Raw genomic sequence first — 21,119 nt, forward strand, 5'->3', positions numbered from 1 at the left:
GCAGTAAAATCTGGCACTGTGTATAATCAGGGCAAAAGACTGACTTTGATTTCTTTTGGAAAATGTGGCAGATCTCATTTCTGAAAAAAAAAAGACTAAATTTCTGTAGATTGGCTGAATAAAGGGTGGGGGATTCTTCAGAAATCTCTAATGGCAGCAGTGCCACCTTCCCACTTTCCACCAAATTAAAAACTCTTTAAAAATGACATATTAACAAATTAACAAAAGAATTCGTGTAACATTTATTTTAGTGTGTTTTTTTCTTCCTCATTCAGTAATGCTATTTCATTTCATTCAATTTTAAGAAAAAAATAATGTAGTGGACTTTTTATGTAAAAACATCAACTTTAATGTGAAGTGTACCATAGTCCACATAATTTTGGAGGGACCATATCTACTGGTCCATTTGTTATGAAACATTCATTCAAAATAAAGGCAGCTGGTGCTTTCAAATAGTTTAAATGGAAAAAATGGGAGATAGGAAGTTTTGATATGATAGTGATGATATTAACTAAAGAAGGCACAGTACCACTTTTTCTTTTCCAATATTGAATCCTTAAGTATTGGCCGATGCCAATTTTTTCTTTCCTTAAAGGCTAATAAACTTCAGAATGGGATGTTTTAACCAAAGCTCTTCATTTAAGATGAGCATCTAAAAGTAAACAATTATGCTGCAAATGTTCAGGCCCAGATCATCAAATTATTGGTCCTTGGGCCTTTTTTTATTATTGGTTTGTTGGGCCCTTACCTGGCTACTTTTTTGGGCTCTGAATATTTACGATTTTTTATGTTATCACAGTAGGTTACATGAGAGCTACGCAGCACAATAATGGCAGCATGCTAACCGCAGTGTTGGACATGTTTTCTAATCGAGACAAAACAATGGCAAGACTGCACCCACACTAACACACATTAACAAGAGCACAGGTTAACATAAACCCAACAACCAATGCAACATTTGCCTAGAAAGTATGCCTCCTGACTAGGAAAACATTTACCCCCAAGAAGATGACATAAATTAAAATTAGACAGCTTAAATGTAAATAATTAGGACAGGAAAAAGCAGCAAACTTAAAAACTCAAACTGTCAAGCATCATCTTAAGTTAAAGTATACTGGCATGGCAGAAGTGGAAAAGTTTATTCTTTCATTCATATCTTGCCTCTGATGCCTTTACGCACAGAAATACACAGTTTGCAGATTACCAACAACGATGTTGCAACTCTTTTCTTTAACATATTATATCTGCCTTTGGAAATTATATTTGGAAACTGGAACTTACCTGCTACAACTCCTGCCATGTACAGAAGACTGATTCTCAGGATTCCATGCACCATCTCCAAAGGAACCCCAATCATCAACTGGAGAAGCGCATTAAAACCCAACTGCTCCAGGCTGCACGCACACACACACACACACACACACACACACACACACACACACACACACACACACAACAGGTATTTGGAATACACATTCAGAATAAAGAAATTACATTCAGTCCAAGCCTGTCAGTTCGACTCAACAGACTGAAGATCTCCTGAAGCCTGAGTAGACTGATAAATCAATGTGACAAGCTATCCATCTCAGCATTATTGAGCTTTTTTGAATGCTTATTAAACTAGCAGTCCCCTCAGTCATGAATATGTTAGCGAGTGATAAGCTTAGTATCTTTGTTGTACTGGACTATGGGAGCAGCAGTGGACTGAGACAGGCAGTTTTAAAAAAAAAAAACGCTGAGAATTTTGAAACTTTTAATTGAAATAAGTACATCTTTTCATGAAAGATTAAAAAAATACTTGAAGAAAATTGCCAACCAGTAACAGTGAGGAACAGTGTAAAATACTGCAGTTTTTCCCACATGTTTTATCAATATGTCTTCTGAAAGTGTTCTATCTTTGTTGCTTTTCAGTAATGGAATACTTTATTGAATGCATTTAGGTTAGTGTATTCAGTATTCAGCCATTATTACTTTAGAGGTATTGTGCCCAACTCTGCATATAAACACAACACACATATTCTGGTCAGTAAAAGGCCACTGAGCTCTGTAGGGCATGCTAAGATTCAGGCTAAAAATGAATTCTGTTCTAAAACAGCGCACAGTCTCTGTGGACCATGCAGAAAAGGCCAAGAAGTTCATGAGTTATATGGGCCAGGGCACGGGTGTGTGTGTGTGTGTGTGCACGTGTGTGTGTGTATGTGTGTGCACGTGAGTAAGCATGTGCCTAGTGAGTATGTACATCTTTGTCAGTGTATAAGTGTGCTTGTGAGTGTTAGCTTGTGCATGTATGTGAGGCACACCAGTAGTCAGATTGAGGTCAGCGTATTCCCTCTCGATCTGCCGGAGGATCCTCTCTCTGATGCCATCTCTACAGTTTACACATCAAGCCTTATGCCCAGATAACTCAACTGAAGCCATCTTATTTTGAACATATTATGAGAAGAACAAATTCACTGCAAAAGACAATTGTGCTTGGAACACCTCAAGGTAAAAGAGGAAGAAAACAGCTAGCAACAAGACGGACAGATACAATCAGAGATAGCATGAACATTAGAAAGTCTTAAGAACCAAACAGAAGACAGCATAATACGGAGAAACACTGTCCATTTGGGTGCCAGTAGCTGGAACGGACTTGATGGCACTTAATAAGAATAATTTTAATGAGATATTTAGAATAGAGTTGTCACGATTATAAGATTGTAATGTGATTAAAATGTACATTCTCTGAGAATTTGCTCAGAAATTAGTTTGCATTTTGAATGATAACACAGGCCGCCCACACGTCATAATAAAGCTGCATTAAGCAGTCTGAAAACTCATTTGGGGCACTGAAGACACTGTAAAAATCACTGAATAAAGGAAACCTGCAGGATCTCATGAACGCACTCACATATAGTTTGACTATATGCGTATGAAGTGTTTGATAAATTGAGTTTTACAAGTGTTAAATCGAGTGTACATGAATTAAAAGATTTTGTTCAACTCGGTCTAGGATGAACAGCTTGGCAGCTTTACTGACATACTAGTCCAATAAGTCGTGGCAGTCGTGGGCTGGAGGTTTGCAAACCAGCCTTGTGACCGGAAGGTCGCTGGTTTATCCCCTGGGTCAACAGTGCGTGACTGAAGTACCCTTGAGCAAGGCACCTAACCCCCAACTACTCCCCGGGAGCTGTGTATAGGGCTGCCCACTGCTGCGGGCAAGTGTGTTCATTGCCCTCTAGTGTGTGTTCACTCATGGGTTAAATTGCAGAGATGAAATTTCACTGTTGTGGGACTAATGAGGGTCATTTAATCTTAAAATTAGTGTTGGGGAAGGTACTTTGAAAGCATAGCTTTGCAAGCTATCAAATACTTCACACTAGAAGACGTGGAACTACAGCTACCCTAGGGAAAAATCTAGTTAGTTTAACTAAAGCTATTTAGTTAAATGCCGCACGACAGGGACATTGCCGTTGACATTTATGAAGTTTCTGCGGTCAAGATGAAAGAAAAAAGGGCGGGGCTGATTAAAGGTGGTTCAATTACTGTAGAGAAGCTATTAATAATGAAAATCAAAAAACTTCCCCTCTTTTTATGACTCAAATTGTTTGTAGTCTCAGAGGTTAACTACACAAAAAATGGCAAAAAAAGCAATTTAACCACTTAAATTACTATGCAAATATGAATGTAGCTGAACTACCAGCAAACTACTGCAAAATGTAGTTATACCACTAGTTTAATTTAATCTAATTCACTACTCCCCAATACTGCTATAATATTCTGTTATATATTCTATATATTCTTTTATTATATATTCTAATATGCTATTTCAAAACATTGAAAGTGCTGGCGGAAATTGCCATAATCATAGCGAAGGTACTAAAGCTACATATAAAGTGAAGATTTCTGCATTAAACACTGCCACAATAATGTGCACAGCTATGAGACATTTACAAAATGAGAGGTTCAAAGCAGCAACTAATGCAGAGAGTTGTGGCATAACAGCCTCATCAGTTCATTAACCAAGAAGAAGGAAGATGCCAAATTCACTTGTTACAAACTAAAAAAAATTTGAATTCCATATTTTTCTCCATTTTTTTATCCTAATTAAACTGTCATCACGTCATCCTTTACCCATTTTAGTTTTTTAATCTTTGACGGTAATTTCCTGCTACAAAGTAAAGAATGATTTGTGAATGAAAACACACGGCAGTGGCATCATTCCTGACATCTCGCTACGATGAGGAGCCAAGCTCCTTTTCAGCTCAAACACAGGCAGCCATCAAAGCTTCCAGTGAACCACAGGAGCTAGTGTAAGAGCAGTGCTGGTTAGAAAGCGGACGCCCAACAAAGCAGCCAGCTCTGTCAGAATGGCATCCCAACACGCTCGCGGCCTGACAGCGTTGTCAGCGCACGCAGACGTCTTTAACCTCATGCCGCCTCTGTCTGCTGTTGCTGCTGCCAACAAAATCCTCCACTCTGTCGAAGAGACTCTGGCCCAGTGGAGCTGACTTATGTGGCTGTGGCATGCTCACACAGACTAGCGATGATGCCTCATATCAAAAGCACTGGGCCTTATTCCACTGAACCCCCTGCTGTTTTGCAAGAACAGATCTGTGGATGATGCCACCTCTCTCTCTTCTTTATTTCTCTCTCTCTCGCTCTCTCGCATACTTCGCACCACACTTGAACATATGGACAAGCAGAACACTTGCAGCATGTCTGGGTGCTTTTGCTTCAGTACAGTCATTCTCGCTAACATGGCCTTGGCTGGGGCCAGGTGCTAAGCTTGTGCTTCTGCAAATGGATACTAAGTGTTTTAGCTGTTTTAACCCAAAACATTTCATCAATTTGTAAACAGTGGCGAGGAACTCTTGTCCTGCTCAAACTCATCTGTTTCAACTCATCACTTAATCATCAGATTTAGTAGGTGTGTTAGAGCAGCCTAACTGTGCTCAGTTCCCTGTCTTTGTTGTAGGGGAATCCCCATCAGTAGAAAATTTTGTGTAACATTTAATCTCAAACATCTCTTAACCCAATTCAAATGGAGCATCTACGTATTCTCTTAACACAATCTAAAAGTGCTAAGTAAAACATGTCTTAACCCAGTTCATAAGTCCTAATTAAACCATCTCTCAACATAAGCTAAACATGTTAATCTGACAAAATAATCTGACATCTCTTAACCAAATCCCAAAAGTGCCAAGGTGCCCACTCTTTTTAGGGAAAATTAGATAAAATATGCTAAAATATATGAAAAAGAACATGCTAAATTATGAAACACTGGCAGCATAAAAGCACCGCTATACATTACTTCACCAATATTTCACGAATATTTCCAGGTGCTTTACATGATTGGAAAACGAGTCTATAAATTTCCAGGTTTTTAGGATGTGTGGGAACCCTGAGTGCTAACTAAACTGTCTCTAAACACAATACAAAAGCTCCAGATAAACCTTCTCCTAACACATTCTCAAAAGTGCTAACCACTAAAGCTTCTGAGTCCTAGATAAGCCGTCTCTAAACCCAATCCAAAAAGTGATATCTAAAACAGTTCTTAACCCAAACCTAAAGCGCAAACTAAGCCATCTCAGATTCTTTTAACCCAATCCAAATGTGCTAAACAACCATCTCTTAACCCACGTGTCAAGCACCAGTCCTCAAAGGCCAAAGTACTGCAGACATCAGCACGCTGCCTTATTAAACACATCTGATTCAGCTTATCAGGTACTTACCAAGGCCTTTGTGAACTGAATTCAGAGCGATAGATGGGAGTAAGTGCTAATATCCGCAGCAATTTGGCCTGGAAGGACTGTCTTAACCCAATACCAAAAGTGCAAATAAACCATTTCTTAACCCAATTCAAGTGCTAAATAATCATCCCTGCATTTCACCAAAACATCTTAGCTAAACCTTTTTTTCATAACCCAATCTAAAAGTGCTAGCTAAACCTCAAAACCCAATCTAAAAGGTGCTAAGCCATCTCCTAACCCAATCCAAAAATGAAATCATCTGTTAACTCTTTTAAATTAATCTCAGAAGCACTAACGAACCCAACTGTCCCAAAAGTGATAGCTAAACCATTTCTTACTCAGTTCCACATGTTGTAACTACATCATCTCGTAACCAAACTCACATCACACGTTACCTTCTGCAACTAGAGACACTGCCAGGTGCACTGCCAGAACTCAATTGAAGCACAGGGCAATAGAACCTGCAGGCTTTATTTCCTTCTCATTTAATCTTTTTTCTGATTTAATCTCAATACTAATCATAGCCAATCTTCTCTTATAGGTCTCTCCCCTTTCAAAGGAATACCTGATTGAGAGGGGAAATAAAACATGCTATTCTACAGAGCACACTAAGCCAGCCCTGCAAGCTTTTAAGGCACATGAGACCATGAAGCAGCACCTCATTCTGGAAGAAAACCTAACTACATTGCCTAGCAGATGCCCTCAAATGCCCTAACATTGCTTGATTTCTCCTCTACTCAACTACAGCACAGCCGGCAGCACTCTCATGAACCCCTGGTGAAGGATGGCATCGTCAGTGGTGAAGCAACTCTGCACTTGTAAAAACTGTCTGAGTTAAATTTTTCTAATATTTTATGTATTTTCAACTTGTGACCTTGTCTAAATTGATATGAGGAAACTCAACAGTGCTCATCTTGGGCAACTCATTCCACAAAGTTTCCACATTCTTTAGGTCATATTTTATTGCACTCCAGGCTTCAGAGAATCCTGGGATGCCATTCTAAATGCAATTTTTGCATGTTTCCTTTCAGATGGCTATATGCAGGGCTCCGTGACTGCATTAAGATCCGTGAAAGATTGCTCTCTTTATGACTGCTAACATTTCACTGCAAAGCAAAGCAACAGCTTCAGCAAATCTGACAAACAAACTATAGAGATTGGACTAATGAACATCGGCAAAGAAATCACATAAAGAATGGAAGTATCACAACTACTAAAATGAAACCCCAAGAATGTTCTGGCCCCAGCTGTTAAACAGAACAGCTCTTTATTGATCTGACTGATCTAATCAGATCAGTAAAGGAGTTAAAGTGGAATTTTGGCCCAAATTGAAAAACTTAACCATTGCTTCAACAGTTCAACTGCTGATATACTATGAGACCCACTTCTGACCTACTTGCATCACATCTATCTGCTTGGTCTTGGTCACCCTTGGACTGATCACTAAGGCTTTAGTCCCACAATTTTGCCAAGCTTCTTTTTTGACAGTGTTTGTTTCACAAGGCAGTACACCAATATACTTATATTGAGCTGAATCTGAAGGGGGTACAGCAGAATCAACACATGGGGTGCAAGACTTAAAATGTGTCTAATCCCAGCATGTGCAGTTCGTTAACACTGACACTGCTCCACACATTTGAATCAAAAGTTCAGTGAAGAAATCAGATAAAGTTGGACATGTTATTATGAGTTCCCTTCAAAAAATAAATAAATAAATTATATATATATATATATATATATATATATATATATATATATATATATATATATATATATATAAAATCACTGCTGAAGTAAGTTGTTTTTCTTGGATGCCTAAAAAGTTTAGGCCAAAATCTGTGAGTGTAAATGGAGAGTGATGAGTTGTTCTGCTGCATATTGTGATTAATCGTATGCAAAATTTGACCACTCTTTTACACAGTATATATAATGTACATTTGGACAATCAGGACAATCAATGTTTTCTTTTTCCCTCAATACAGTACTGTGCGAAAGTCTTAGGCACCCAAGGCACATTTTCAAAATCTATTTATTTGTGTAGTATGTCTTTATTTGCTGAGAAAAGTGCTAATATTTGAATAAACAAAATGTATAGCATATTAAGTAATAATGATTTCATATATATATATATATCACTGCTGAGGTAAATTGTTTAAAATTTTTCTTAGATGCCTAAAACTTTCACACAGTACTGTATGTTAAATTCAGCAAACAAACAATAACTGTATATTAAAATGTGCAGATGTGTGTTCTGTGCACAGATGTTCACTTCTTTTCACTTAGAAATTCACTAAAACATGAAATCTTACCAGGAGTGCCTTTTGCATGACTGCATATTGCTACACTGTGATTCCAGTACATCTAGCAGTAGCCTACATTAGAACATCATAGTGAATCTTTCCATTTGATATAATTAGAGATTAGCCTGCAGTACAAATAATTCCACGTTTATTATATAATTATTACAACCTGACTAAAATTATTAGTTTGCTGGATTGTGCTGAAGTGAGCTCTCTCATTTGTCAGGACTTCAGGAGCTGAACTGAAGGCCTTACACACTGAGTAACTACCAAAATAACCAGGTTTCAGTTAGTTGTTAGTTATTGCTGACAGTGGTGGAAGCTCTATGTCAAAAGACCAAAAGAGTCACTGTAAAACTGTTAGGTAAAATATATTATTTTATTTCTTCACATAAAACACATGGACTGTTTTTACAAGGTTCAGACACCAAAGTCTAAAATGTCTGACTGCAGCGTTCAGGCACAGGCAGTGCAATGTTAATGAAGAACTGGATACAATGTGAACAGGTTGAGAGAAGTTTTGGGCATGCATTTATGGAAAAGATTTGGATCACTATTGAATTCTGTTGTTTGTTATGAATGTTAGTTTCACAGATTCAGTGCTGAAGTAAAGAAGCAAAATTTAGACATCATATATTTCTTGGCTCATCAACTACATCAGGGGCAAATGAAAATTTAAGTAAAAACAGTAGATTTTTCTCCAAACCATTACTTTAATTTAAAATGGGAAAAATATTTCCGTGCACCATCATAAACATACTATGAGAAATCCTATAGGGGCACTAGTAGAAATGAGCATTATTGAGTTTTGACATATTTGGCCGGAACAGAAGGCCAAGCCTGAACAGTCACAGTTTGCCGCTGGATTTATTGTGTACCCCTTCAGTGCTTTTCTAGTTTGTGCGCATGTGTGAGCTCTACTTACCCAACATGCATAAACATGTAGCTGAAGAATCTCCAGACTTGGGCTCGATGACCTGGGTGATACACCAGTGGGCTCTTCATGAAGTCTGGCTGATATGTCTGCAGAACCCACTTGTTGAGCCTTACTCCATAACACATAAACACCACAATCTGACACACACACCCAAACACACCCACAATTATTCAACATTAAACACAGACAAACACCAGTACTTTTCAAGATGTGTGAGAGGAAGAGGCCATGAAGCTAGACGTGCTGGTGAGTGCATGTGTGTGGTGCACCTGCACAATGGTGATGATGGCCATGAAGACTGGCGGTGGGCAGAGCCTGCTCTGATGGAAGTACCAGCGTCTGTCTGTCTCGCAGGGCAGAATCTCGTATGCCACGTATCGCACAAAGCGTTTGTACACGCCCAGGCCTGTTTCGTCCAATAGGATCTCTCGCTGCAGTGTGCGACGCCCATTGGCAATGGCACGGCGGAAACTGCTGGAGCGCTTGCTGCTTAGCTGAGAAAGAGAGAGAGAGGGGGAGAAAGAGAGGGAGAAAGAAAGGGTAAGAAAGAGAAGGAGCAAGGGGACCTGTTGACTGCACTGTAATATTGGTGGAGTAATCGATTCCAACTCCATTTAGATCAAAAGGTCTCTATGTTCTCTGAGTTTTATAGGCAAAGAATAGATGACTGTCTCTCTCACACACACAGAGCTTATTCTAAATCTGGTGCAGATTATTTTTGCCCAGTTCTTGTTAGAACAATGATTCCTCAGTGTAACAGAGCAGTGTATGCTGGGATTTGAAGTTTATGGGACTCTTTTTGTAGTCTATTTACTGTATTTGCCCAGTTTTTTCCCCAAGTAACTGCCAGTTCCATGCACTAGTTAGGTCTCCCCCTACAAAGCTGGGAAAGCAAAGGCTAGCAGCCACCATATATCTTCAAACTGTCGCTAACATAGTCATTTGTAGGGCTGGCGCACCATAGATGAAAGATAATTCCACCTCCAGCAGATCTGCAAGCCATGAGCAATAGCAACAACACATAAAAGCCAATGTTCCATCCATGCGCCCAAATTAAGCAGAAAACAACACAATACAAGGGCAATAACCTGGTTCCAAATTAAGTACTACATAGCAAAGCTGTTAGCTAGATAACCCCTCTCACTGTTCACCTGAACTGACTCTTTGCTATGGACATATAGCAGTACATGCATTTAATGTGATAAACACTTTCTAGGCAAACTATCACAGGCTGCTGTCACCGCTACTGACCAAGATTTATGTTGATTTATCAACATATATATTAGATTTATCTGACCAAGAAGCTGAGATTTATTTAGGAGTACACTCTTAAAAAAGATTGTTCTTCAAAGGTTCGTTAGTAAAGGCACTGGTTCGATTTAGAACCACGAGTTCTACAGAGAACCATTACATGCTTAATTGCGACCCACCACCGATGGGAGGGGCAGTAGTAGGGGTGCGGTGCATTGTGGATCGGGCAGTGTCCGAAGGCGTGGGCCTTGGCGTTCTGATCCTCGGTTGCTGAAACTGACGTTTGGAACTTGGAACGTTACCTCACTGGCGGGGAAGGAGCCTGAGTTGGTGCGCGAGGTCGAGAGATACCGGCTAGATATAGTCGGGCTCACCTCAACACACAGCTTGGGCTCTGGGTCCAATCTCCTTGAGAGGGGCTGGACTTTTTTCTTTTCTGGAGTTGCCCATGGTGAGAGGCGGCTGGCAGGTGTGGGCTTTCTCATAGCCCCTCGACTCGGCGCCTGTATGTTGGGGTTTTCCCCGGTGGACGAGAGGGTAGCTTCCCTACGCCTTCGGGTTGGGGAACGGGTCCTGACTGTTGTCTGTGCTTATGCACCGAACAGCAGTTCAGAATACCCAGCCTTCATAGAGTCCTTGGAAGGGGTGCTTGAAAGTGCTCCTCCTGGAGACTCGATTGTCCTACTGGGGGACTTCAACGCTCACGTGGGCAACGACAGTAAGACCTGGAGGGGTGTGATTGGGAGGAATGGCCTCTCCGATCTGAACCCGAGTGGTGTTCAGTTTTTGGACTTCTGTGCAAACCACAGTTTGTCCATCACGAACACCATGTTTGAACACAAGGATGTCCATAAGTGCACATGGCACCAGTACACCCTAGGCCGCAGTTCAATGATTGACTTTGTAGTCGTGTCAGCGGACTTGCGGCCATGTGTACTGGACACTCGGGTAAAGAGAGGAGCTGAGCTGTCAACTGATCTCCACCTGGTGGTGAGTTGGATCAGGTGGTGGGGGAAGATGCCAGTCAGACCAGGCAAACCCAAACGTATAGTGAGGGTTTGCTGGGAACGTCTAGCAGAAGAACCTGTCAGATTGATCTTCAACTCACACCTCCGTCAGAACTTTGACCAGATATCGGGGGAGGTGGGGGACATTGACTCAGAATGGGCCATGTTCCGCTCCTCCATTGTTGAAGCGGCTGACTGTAGCTGTGGTCGCAAGGTAGTTGGTGCCTGTAGGGGCGGTAATCCTCGAACCCGGTGGTGGACACCCCAGGTGAGAGATGCCGTCAAGCTGAAGAAGGAGTCCTACCGGACATGGTTGGCCTGTAGGACACCAGAGGCAGCTGGCAGGTATCGACAGGCCAAGCGATCTGTGGCTTCAGTCGTTGCCAAGGCAAAAACCCGGGTGTGGGAAGAGTTCGGTGAGGCCTTGGAAAGTGACTTTAAGTCGGCTCCGAAAAGATTCTGGCAAACCGTCAGGCGACTCAGAAGGGGAAAGCAGTGTGCCACTAGCACTGTATATAGTGGAGATGGTGTGCTGCTGACTTCGACTGAAGACGTCATTGGGCGGTGGAAGGAATACTTTGAGGACCTTCTCAATCCCACCAACACGTTCTCCAGTGAGGAGGCAGAGTCTGGGGACACGGGAATAGGCTTGTCCATTACTGAGGCCGAAGTCGCTAAGGTAGTTAAAAAGCTCCTTGGCGGCAGGGCTGCAGGGGTGGATGAGATCCGTCCCGAGTTCCTCAAGGCTCTGGATGTTGTGGGGCTGTCTTGGCTGACACGCCTTTTCAACATTGCGTGGACATCGGGGGTGGTGCCACTTGATTGGCAGACTGGGGTGGTGGTGCCTCTTTTTAAAAAGGGGGACCGGAGGGTGTGTTCCAACTACAGGGGAATCACACTCCTCAGCCTCCCTGGTAAGGTCTATGCAAGGGTACTGGAGAAGAGAGTCCGGCTTAAAGTCGAACCTCGGATTCAGGAGGAGCAGTGCGGGTTCCGCCCTGGTCGTGGAACACTGGACCAACTCTTTACCCTCTCCAGGATTCTTGAGGGTTCATGGGAGTTTGCCCAACCAGTCCACATGTGCTTTGTGGATTTGGAGAAGGCATTCGACTGTGTTCCCCGGGGTATTCTGTGGGAGGTGCTTCGGGAGTACGGGGTACATGGCTCTTTGCTACGAGCCATTCAGGCCCTGTACAAACAAAGCAGGAGCTTGGTTCGCATGGCCGGCAGTAAGTCAGACTTTTTCCAGTGAGAGTTGGACTCCGTCAGGGCTGCCCTTTGTCACCGATTCTATTCATAATTTTTATGGATAGAATTTCTAGGCGCAGTCAGGGGATGGAGGGTGTCCGGTTTGGTGACCTCAGGGTCACATCGCTGCTGTTTGCAGATGATGTGGTCCTATTGGGGACATCAGGCCGTGAACTTCAGCTTTCACTGGATCGGTTTGCAGCCGAGTGTGAAGCGGCCGGGATGAGGATCAGTACCTCCAAATCCGAGGCCATGGTTCTCACGCGGGAAAGGGTGGAGAGCCCTCTCTGGGTCGGGGATGAGCTCTTGCCTCAAGTGGAGGAGTTTAAGTATCTCGGGGTCTCGTTCACGAGTGATGGTACAAGGGAGCGGGAGATTGACAGGCGGATTGGTGCTGGGTCAGCAGTGATGCGGGCTCTTTACCGGTCTGTTGTGGTAAAGAAAGAGCTGAGCCATAAGGCAAGGCTCTCGATTTACTGGTCGATCTACGTTCCCACCCTCACCTATGGTCATGAGTTTTGGGTAATGACCGAAAGAACGAGATCGCGAATACAAGCAGCTGAAATGAGTTTCCTCCGCAGGGTGGCTGGACTCTCCCTTAGAGATAGGGTGAGAAGTTCGGTCATCCGGGAGGGACTCGGAGTAGAGCCGCTGCTTCTTCACGTCGAGAGGAGCCAGTTGAGGTGGTTCGGGCATCTTGTTAGGATGCCTCCTGGACGCCTCCCTTGGGAGGTGTCACAGGCAAGTCCACCGGGGAGGAGACCCCGGGGAAGACCCAGGACACGCTGGCGTGACTATATCGCCCAGCTGGCCTGGGAGCACCTCGGAATCCCTCCCAGGGAGCTAGTGGAAGTGGCTGGGGAAAGGGAGGTCTGGGCTTCATTGCTCAGGATGCTGCCCCCGCGACCCGAACCCCGGAGAAGCGGAAGATGATGGATGGATGGATGGATGGATGGATGGATGGATGGATGGTTCTTTGCATGGTGAAATGGTTCTTTGGATTAATGATGAATTGTATATGGTTCGGCACAAAACCTTTTAGAAAACGGTTCTATGTAGCATCAAAAAGGGTTCTTCTATTGGTTCAAGCTTGACATCATAACAATAGCAGAACCTTTTTTGGTGCTATATAGAACCATTTTTGTCTTCAGTTTAGGAAATGGCTAATCTTCTGCAATCTCTTCTCCAAACTCTTGTAATATCAGTATCCTGGTTATCCAGCTTATAAACTGCTGCACTGAGTAAAGCTTTGAGAGTTTGCCTGTGCTTGTGTAGTTACATGCTGCTAAGCTACGACTGGTCAATCTGCATTTAGGAGCAAGTTTTAGCGAAGGGCACAGGCTCTTTGCTGAACTTGCTCAAGGTCTGCACTTGGCGACTGCCTAGTTTGCCATTCCTAGTCATGGACAACACAATACGCTTCAAGGCGAACTAACTTAGCTAACTTCTGCAGCCCTTAGTCACTGCCAGTTTCACTCGCTAGTAGTTCCCCCTCAATCACATGATTCAAACACTTGGAAGGGTGAAGGCTTAGTATGTGCTTCCTTCGAGATATATAAGGAAAGCTGTCGCTTTCTTCTTCTTCCAAACTGCTTCAACACACTCAGAGGAGAAAGTTACTTGCCAATTCCATTACATCAGCTAACAGACCCCCTGCATGTTGTCCAGCACTGTGCTAGATGATGGGTAGAAGAGAGGGAGAACTATTCTACCCACCTAAAGACAGTGAGGCCTATTATACTCTCTTGGACTCCTGGCTATGGCTAGCATTCCCAAGCTTGTGAACTAATGATGCTTAAAAGGTTGCGCCAAATAGTGACTATTCTAAAAGTTGCTTAAACACTTGCTCTTACAAACAGATATACACATTTACACTCAGTGTGTGTGTGTGTGTGTGTGTGTGTGTGTGTGTGTGTGTGTGTGTGTGTGTATGCCTACTGTACTCCGTGTGTGTGTGTGTGGCTGGCAAGCTGTGATAAGCAAGCAGTGTCATACAGCTCTGCATATATTAGCTAAAAAGGAAGAGGAGATGAGCTCTCTTTAAATATCTATAAAACAGACACAAGCAGCCCCTGCAAAGACCCTCACCTTTAGATGCACCAAGATCCCCAAATACCAACAGATGATAAAATCCAAGTGAAAGATTAAAAATGTATTCACATTTTTTTACCTCTCTTTCCCTCACTCTCTCTCTACATATCCCTCCTCCTTGTCTCCCTCTCCTCACTGACCCAGATTTGCTCAACATTTCATCCAAATCCCTTTAAAATGAAAGTTCACCCCTCCTCTTCTCCCTCTGACTCTCTTTCTTCTCTTCATTCCCCCCAAAATAAATGCACTTCATGTTTAAATCATTATGGTGACTTGAACCCTTCAGTGCACTGATATACTGCCAGGAAAGGCAGCAAAGTGTGTGTGTGTGTGTGTGTGTGTGTGTGTGTGTGCGCGTGTAATACCAGCCTCAGGCAAAACTGATTGAATGCTCTGTACCAGAACAAAAACATTTAAACACCCTCGGTTCCAGAGAGGCAGAAAGAGACAGAGAGAGTATGTATGCGTGCATCTGCATACAGTGTTTGTGACTCACTGTATGACTCCGTGCTCACTGTATGTTTGTGATGTGTGTGGTGTGTATTTACGCATGTGTCTACATGACTGTGTGCATGTATGTGTGTGTGCCAAGGGTGCCATAAAAGGAAATGGGGGGGGGGCATAATCATGACTCCAAGGAGCCCAAAAAGACTTGGGCCCAGAAAGATTCAACTGTTTTTTTTTGGTCATTTTTAGGCTTACAGAAAGACTCTTAACTGAAACGCTTCATTCAATAAATGTTCATTAAAAACCCATATTAAGAAAAACTGAACTTTCCTCATTTTTTTTGTTTGATGTAGTATGTTAATACTGTTAATATTCCAAAATGTCCAGTCCATACAGGCCACATATAGAAACCAAGTTGCCAAAAATAGCCACTTTAGAAATCACTGTTTTTGTGTTGTCATAGAAATCAACACATTTACACACAGTCATATGCAAAAGTTTGGGTCAAATGATGTTTTGTTGATTTTCTAAGTGCAAATAAGTGAACACATCCTCTACAATGAACACACTTCTGCACATTTTAATAAGTTACTGTGTATTGGCTGAATTATTGGAAAATATTTAAAAATACATCATAAAATGTAGCCTGTGCAAACATGGCATGTTTCCTATATGTTAAACTCAGCAAATAAAAAAAAACTGCATTAAAATCTGTAGGACAATGCCATAATTCAGTTTGTTCTTTGTAGAGGTCGCATTACCCTTATTTCATGTTGGAATATGACTGTACATCTGCATCACAAATACAGGTCACAATTTTGATTGTCCAATCAGAGTAGAGCTTATTTACATATATTAGTCCAGGGACGTGGCAAGGTGTTTTAGGCTGGGGTTGCAGAAATTTTAAGCAGCATATATGTGACCAATGATGTCATCCCAAGATTTGCCATTTGTTTATTTTGCTATGTTACATCAGGCATAACGTGTCATACTGAACTGTAATGAGGCAAGAGACGACAATATATATATACATAACTGACACATCACACTGCTCATGTACATCCTCTCTCTGCTCTCTCATCCTTGATAAACTACATGCAAATGAGCTGATCCAGGACCATCTAGACTGTTGATATGTTGATATATTCTCTTGATCACTGCATATGTATATACACTATACTGCCAAAAGTATTCGCTCGTCTGGCTTCACACGCATATGAACTTTATTGACACCCCATTCTTAATCCATAAGGTTTCATATGATGTGGGCCCACCCTTTGCAGCTATAACAGCTTCAACTCTTCTGGGAAAGTGTTCCACAAGGGTTAGGAGTGTGTTTATGGGAATTTTTTACCATTCTTCCAGAAGCACATTTGTGAGGTCAGACTGATGTTGGACGAGAAGGCCTGGCTCGCAGTCTCTGCTCTAATTCATCCCAAATGTGTTCTTTCGGGTTGAGGTCAGGACTGTGCAGGCCAGTTAAGTTCTTCCACACCAAACTCACTCATGCATGTCTTTATGGACTTTGCTTTGGAACAGGAAGCGGCCATCCCCAAACTGTTCCCACAAAGTTGGGAGCATAAAATTGTCCAAAATCTCTTGGTCTGCTAAAGCATTAAGAGCTCCTTTCAAGGGGCCAAGCCCAACTCGTGAAAAACAACCCCTCACCATAATCCCCCCTCCACCATACTTTACACTTGGCACAATGCAGTCAGACAAGTACCGTTCTCCTGGCAACTGCCAAATCCAGAGTCATCCATTGGATTGTCAGATGGAGAAGCGTGATTCGTAACTCCAGAGCACACGTCTCCACTGCTCTAGAGTCCAGTGGCAGCACTTTACACCACTGCACTGAAGGCTTTGCATTGCATATTGGATGCAGCTGCTCGGCCTTGGAAACTCATTCCATGAAGCTCTCGACATTGTTCTTGAGCTAATCTGAAAGCCACGTGAAGTTTGGAGGTCTGTGGTGGATGACTCTGTAGAAAGTTGGCGACCTCTGCTCACTAGACGCCTCAACATCCGCTGACCTCGCTCTCTGCCCGTCATTTTACGTGGCTTACCAGTTCGTGGCTGAGTTGCTGTCGTTTCCAACCACTTCCACTTTGTTATAATACCACTGACAGTTGACTGTGGAATATTTAGTTGTGAGGAAATTTCACGACTGGACTTGTTGCACAGGTGGCATCCTATCACGGTACCATGCTGGAATTCACTGAGCTCCTAAGAGCGACCCATTCTTTCACAAATGTTTGTAGTAGCAGTCTGAATGCCTATGTGCTTGGTTTTATAGACCTGTGGCCAAGGAAGTGATTGGAACATCTAAATTCAATGATTTAGATGGGTGAGTGAATACTTTTGGAAATATAGTGTATGTATAAGAGTTGTAAATGAAGGTGACGTATAGTGTCTGCTAACTATGCTTAGGACACTCCTTAGGCTGCCCTTCTTTTGGCTTGGTCAAAGTATCTGTCATATACTAATGAAAAACACATCATTATAGAGATTTCCTTTGACAGCAGTATGCAGTCATGCTGTACATATTTATATTCACAGCTTGCTGCATACTAAATAATTTTGTGACAGTTTCCACTAAGAGTTGAGGCAAGGGTCCCACACATAAATTCCCAACTGGTACCTTTTGTTAATGCATATGTACGAATTACTGATTTGCTTTCTTAGCAGGGACTGAATGTGTATAAGCATAAGTGTGAACATCTCCAGTGAAATTACATGCTCTTTTGATTTTCTAAGTGAAAATAAAGTAACACATTCTTTTGAGGGAACAAACTTAAATGTAATCCTTTTCTGCATATTTGAGTGAAGTATTTATACTTTTTTGCTGAGTTTAACATTGGGAAAAAAAATAAAACTTAAAAAAAAAAAAACATAAATAAAACAAATAAAAATTTGTGTTTTTTTGTCAACAGTCCGCAAATAAACAGTAGTTGTGTATTAAAATGCGTAGAAGTTCTCTGTGGAGGATGTGTTAACTTATTTTTGTTTAGAAAACCAAACATTTGCATACCACTGTATGTGTGACCGCGAAAGCAGCATCTTGCACTTGTGTATGTATGTGTGATTATGCGTCTCACCAGCTCGATGAGCTCCTGGTAGCAGACTTGGCCGTGCTGGTCACTCTGGACAAGGGCCAGCAGCAAGTCCAGCTTTGAGGGGTCCAGCTGCAGCTCATGCTGCTCGGCCAGACTGGTGAAGTTCTCCACCGCAATGAAACCAGTCTGCTCAGGGTCCAGCTACACACACAAAGAGAGAGAGCGACAGAGACAGAGTGAGTGGCCTCCATATTATTCCAGCCATCAAAGCAACACCTGGATCCACTGCAAGTCCACCCTGTAAACAGACAGACTGGTTTGTAGCAGTTCACAGCGAGACTGATGATTAATTATCACGTACATAAGTGCAGTGAACAAGCTGTCTTTTTGTTTACTGTTTTTCAGATACTAAAGTACAAAAGTGGCCAATTTAGCTGATTAGCTATCTGCTTTCTAGCTGTTGATACTCAGAAGCTTCCAGCTGACACCAGACCTCAAGCTCCAATAAACAAACATTACTCAATGTTGCCCTCTTAAGGTGTTACAGCACCAGACAGAAATTAGAACTTGTGCTGTGTCTGTAAAAACCACTACATCGCAGTGTTTTTTCTGCTTTCTTTTATTTAAGATGCGTTTGCCATTGCACAGTGTACAACGAAATTGAGCAGCAATCCAACGGCACTTCCTACATACAAAACAATTTAAACATAAGGCTAAAATATCTACACATAAGGCTAAAATATATAAAGTGCAGATTTAAGGAAAAAAGGTATCAAATCTTAACTAAAGAAAAAGGACTATAAAATTATATATTCTAAAACAGTCAATAGACAATAGACAGGTGAGGTAGCAGTTGTTGTTGCACATTCCTTGGACAGCTTATAGCCTTATATAATATAAATATATTTATGTGCATTCATAAAAGATAACAAAAACTAATTGTGGTCAGTTTACATAATTGTGTCCAGGCAATTATGTAATAGTTGTGACAGGCCTCTTTATGGGGAATAAAACTGATGGGACTGATACCCGTGCAAATCATGCACCATCCATAAAACATTCTCCAAGCCACTTTATGAGAAACTCTTGCCTTGTAGCTCCACCTTGATGGCATACAGTTCGACACTGTAGCTCATCTATTGATGCGCAGATTATGTTAGTCATCCTCTAGTCCTTCATCAGTGGTCAGTTTCTGACCACAGAGTGCTCTTTGGTGGATCTTTTTGAGACCACTCATGACCTAGCAGTGACACGGATGTGTAGTGTTGTACTACTCACGTCCAGCTTCAGTATCAAGTGCAGTCTTGAGAGTGTATATTAACTGTCTTAGTCTTGACATCATTTAGGCATTTGGCCTTGTTTCAGTCTTGAGGTACAATGGACACAGGAACTGTTCTCCAAGTGATGTGTGATGCCTCCATTTATGGTATTAATTTTCTTTGTTATGGTATTTGTATTAATAATTTTCTATCATGACTGAACAAAGCCTTCGAATAGGATAAACAGTCTTTTCTCTACATGTTAAATAAAATCTGTTTGCTGCTGGTTGAGGATCTAATTCAAACATCCTCAGAGGGCAGATGGGAATGTTATTACTTTGTTTTCATCTAATAAAAAAAACGGATGTACGTTGTTTGGTTTATATTCAGTTTATTTTAGGTCCACACACACACACACGCGCGCACACACACACACACACACACACACGCACGCACTTTCTAAGCCACTTTTCCCTCAGGGTTGCGTGGGGTTGCTGGAGCCTATCCCAGCTGTCATTAGACGGAAGGCAAGGTTACATTATATTTATTTAATGTTATGTTTTACTAACGTTATAAAATAAAGTTTTAATTAAAATATTTGATTAATATATGCAGTGTGCAAAACAGCACATGGTATTCAGAGGGTCCCATGTTGGCTGGCGCTGATATATTGATGAGTCAGGTCTTGAGTCTAGGCTAGCTTAAAGTCATCGTGAACGGGATATCAGAATGTGCTGTTCTTCCTTAACATGACGCATTTCTGAGTGAAACAGGAGATTCAGATGGGAAATAGTTGTGGGTAGGACATGATTTATTCTTCAGGATTTTACTGGAGAGTAAAAAACTGGCCATCCAGAATGAGAATTTTTTAACATTTTGATATTCAGAAAAACCAAAGGGAAAAAAACTGATTTTGTCAAAAAATAAAGACTACAAAGTTTGTAAACATTTATTATTTGTTGCAAGCTCGATTACAATGTCTTTTTTTTTATAGCAAAAGCAAGAGAAACAGAAGTCAGGTTACTGTTAACTACCTAACACGTGAGCAAGAGACTGACTGCATCAGCTGACCCCCGCTCAGCCTCTCAGCCTCACAGCTCAGGAGAAAGTATTTGTACTGTTTTCTAAAATTGTCAAATATCTGAAGTACATTTTTACAATCAGTCCAAAAAATGAAAAAAGGAGTTTGCCAACATACATGTATGTACAGCCTTTAGCTTACATGAAGATGGGTGTGCTCACTTGATGTTTGGTCAGGGTGGTGGGGGCTAAAGATGGAGTGATCAGTTGGAATGAAATATATTGGAATCAGCAGATTTTTAGCCCAAATATGCAATCGCCGATTGCCTGACTTCTTTAACTTAGCTGATCCTGAAAGCTAATCAGTGATGTAAAACAAAAGCTTATACAAGCTAACGCTGACTAAAAAATGTGGAGGTTAAAGACATTATATGGCAGATAAGAGCTGAAAGACTATAAATGACAGTGTGTACGTTACATTGAATGTATTTAACTGGAGCTTATTCTGTCCATTATAATGAGAGGAGCAATGAACAGTAAAAGAGCCTCAAATCCCCTCAATGAAGAAAAACCTGCAGAACTCATTGTGGACTAGCTCCTGTACTAGGCAGTGGGTGTTTTTGTCTTTCCTGTAAAATAGGATGTACCCAGTCTATGCACCATTTAATTGCAATGCTTAAAAGAATAAAAGTTGTCAGAGTGTTTAGACAGAAAAGCACAGTGGAGTGTGAAGGTCCCACTACAACATAATCATATCTGTTTTCTTCATCCAAA

The 21,119-nt window shown here is 41.7% G+C and overlaps 1 protein-coding gene across 1 annotated transcript in view; it reads right to left on the minus strand.

Annotated features, from left to right (window-relative positions):
- Positions 1 to 21,119, minus strand: part of rhbdl1 (rhomboid, veinlet-like 1 (Drosophila)) — a 49,586-nt gene that overhangs the window by 12,494 nt on the left and 15,973 nt on the right. Inside the window, exons 2-5 of the mRNA XM_017700787.2 lie at positions 18,109 to 18,267; positions 9,239 to 9,463; positions 8,958 to 9,106; positions 1,282 to 1,394 (exon numbers count right to left, since the gene is read on the minus strand). Coding sequence (XP_017556276.1) covers positions 1,282 to 1,394; positions 8,958 to 9,106; positions 9,239 to 9,463; positions 18,109 to 18,267 — 646 coding nt within the window. The remainder of the gene's footprint in view (positions 1 to 1,281; positions 1,395 to 8,957; positions 9,107 to 9,238; positions 9,464 to 18,108; positions 18,268 to 21,119) is intronic.

The sequence above is a fragment of the Pygocentrus nattereri genome, chromosome 3 (genome assembly GCF_015220715.1).
Source record: "Pygocentrus nattereri isolate fPygNat1 chromosome 3, fPygNat1.pri, whole genome shotgun sequence".
NCBI lineage: Eukaryota > Metazoa > Chordata > Actinopteri > Characiformes > Serrasalmidae > Pygocentrus > Pygocentrus nattereri.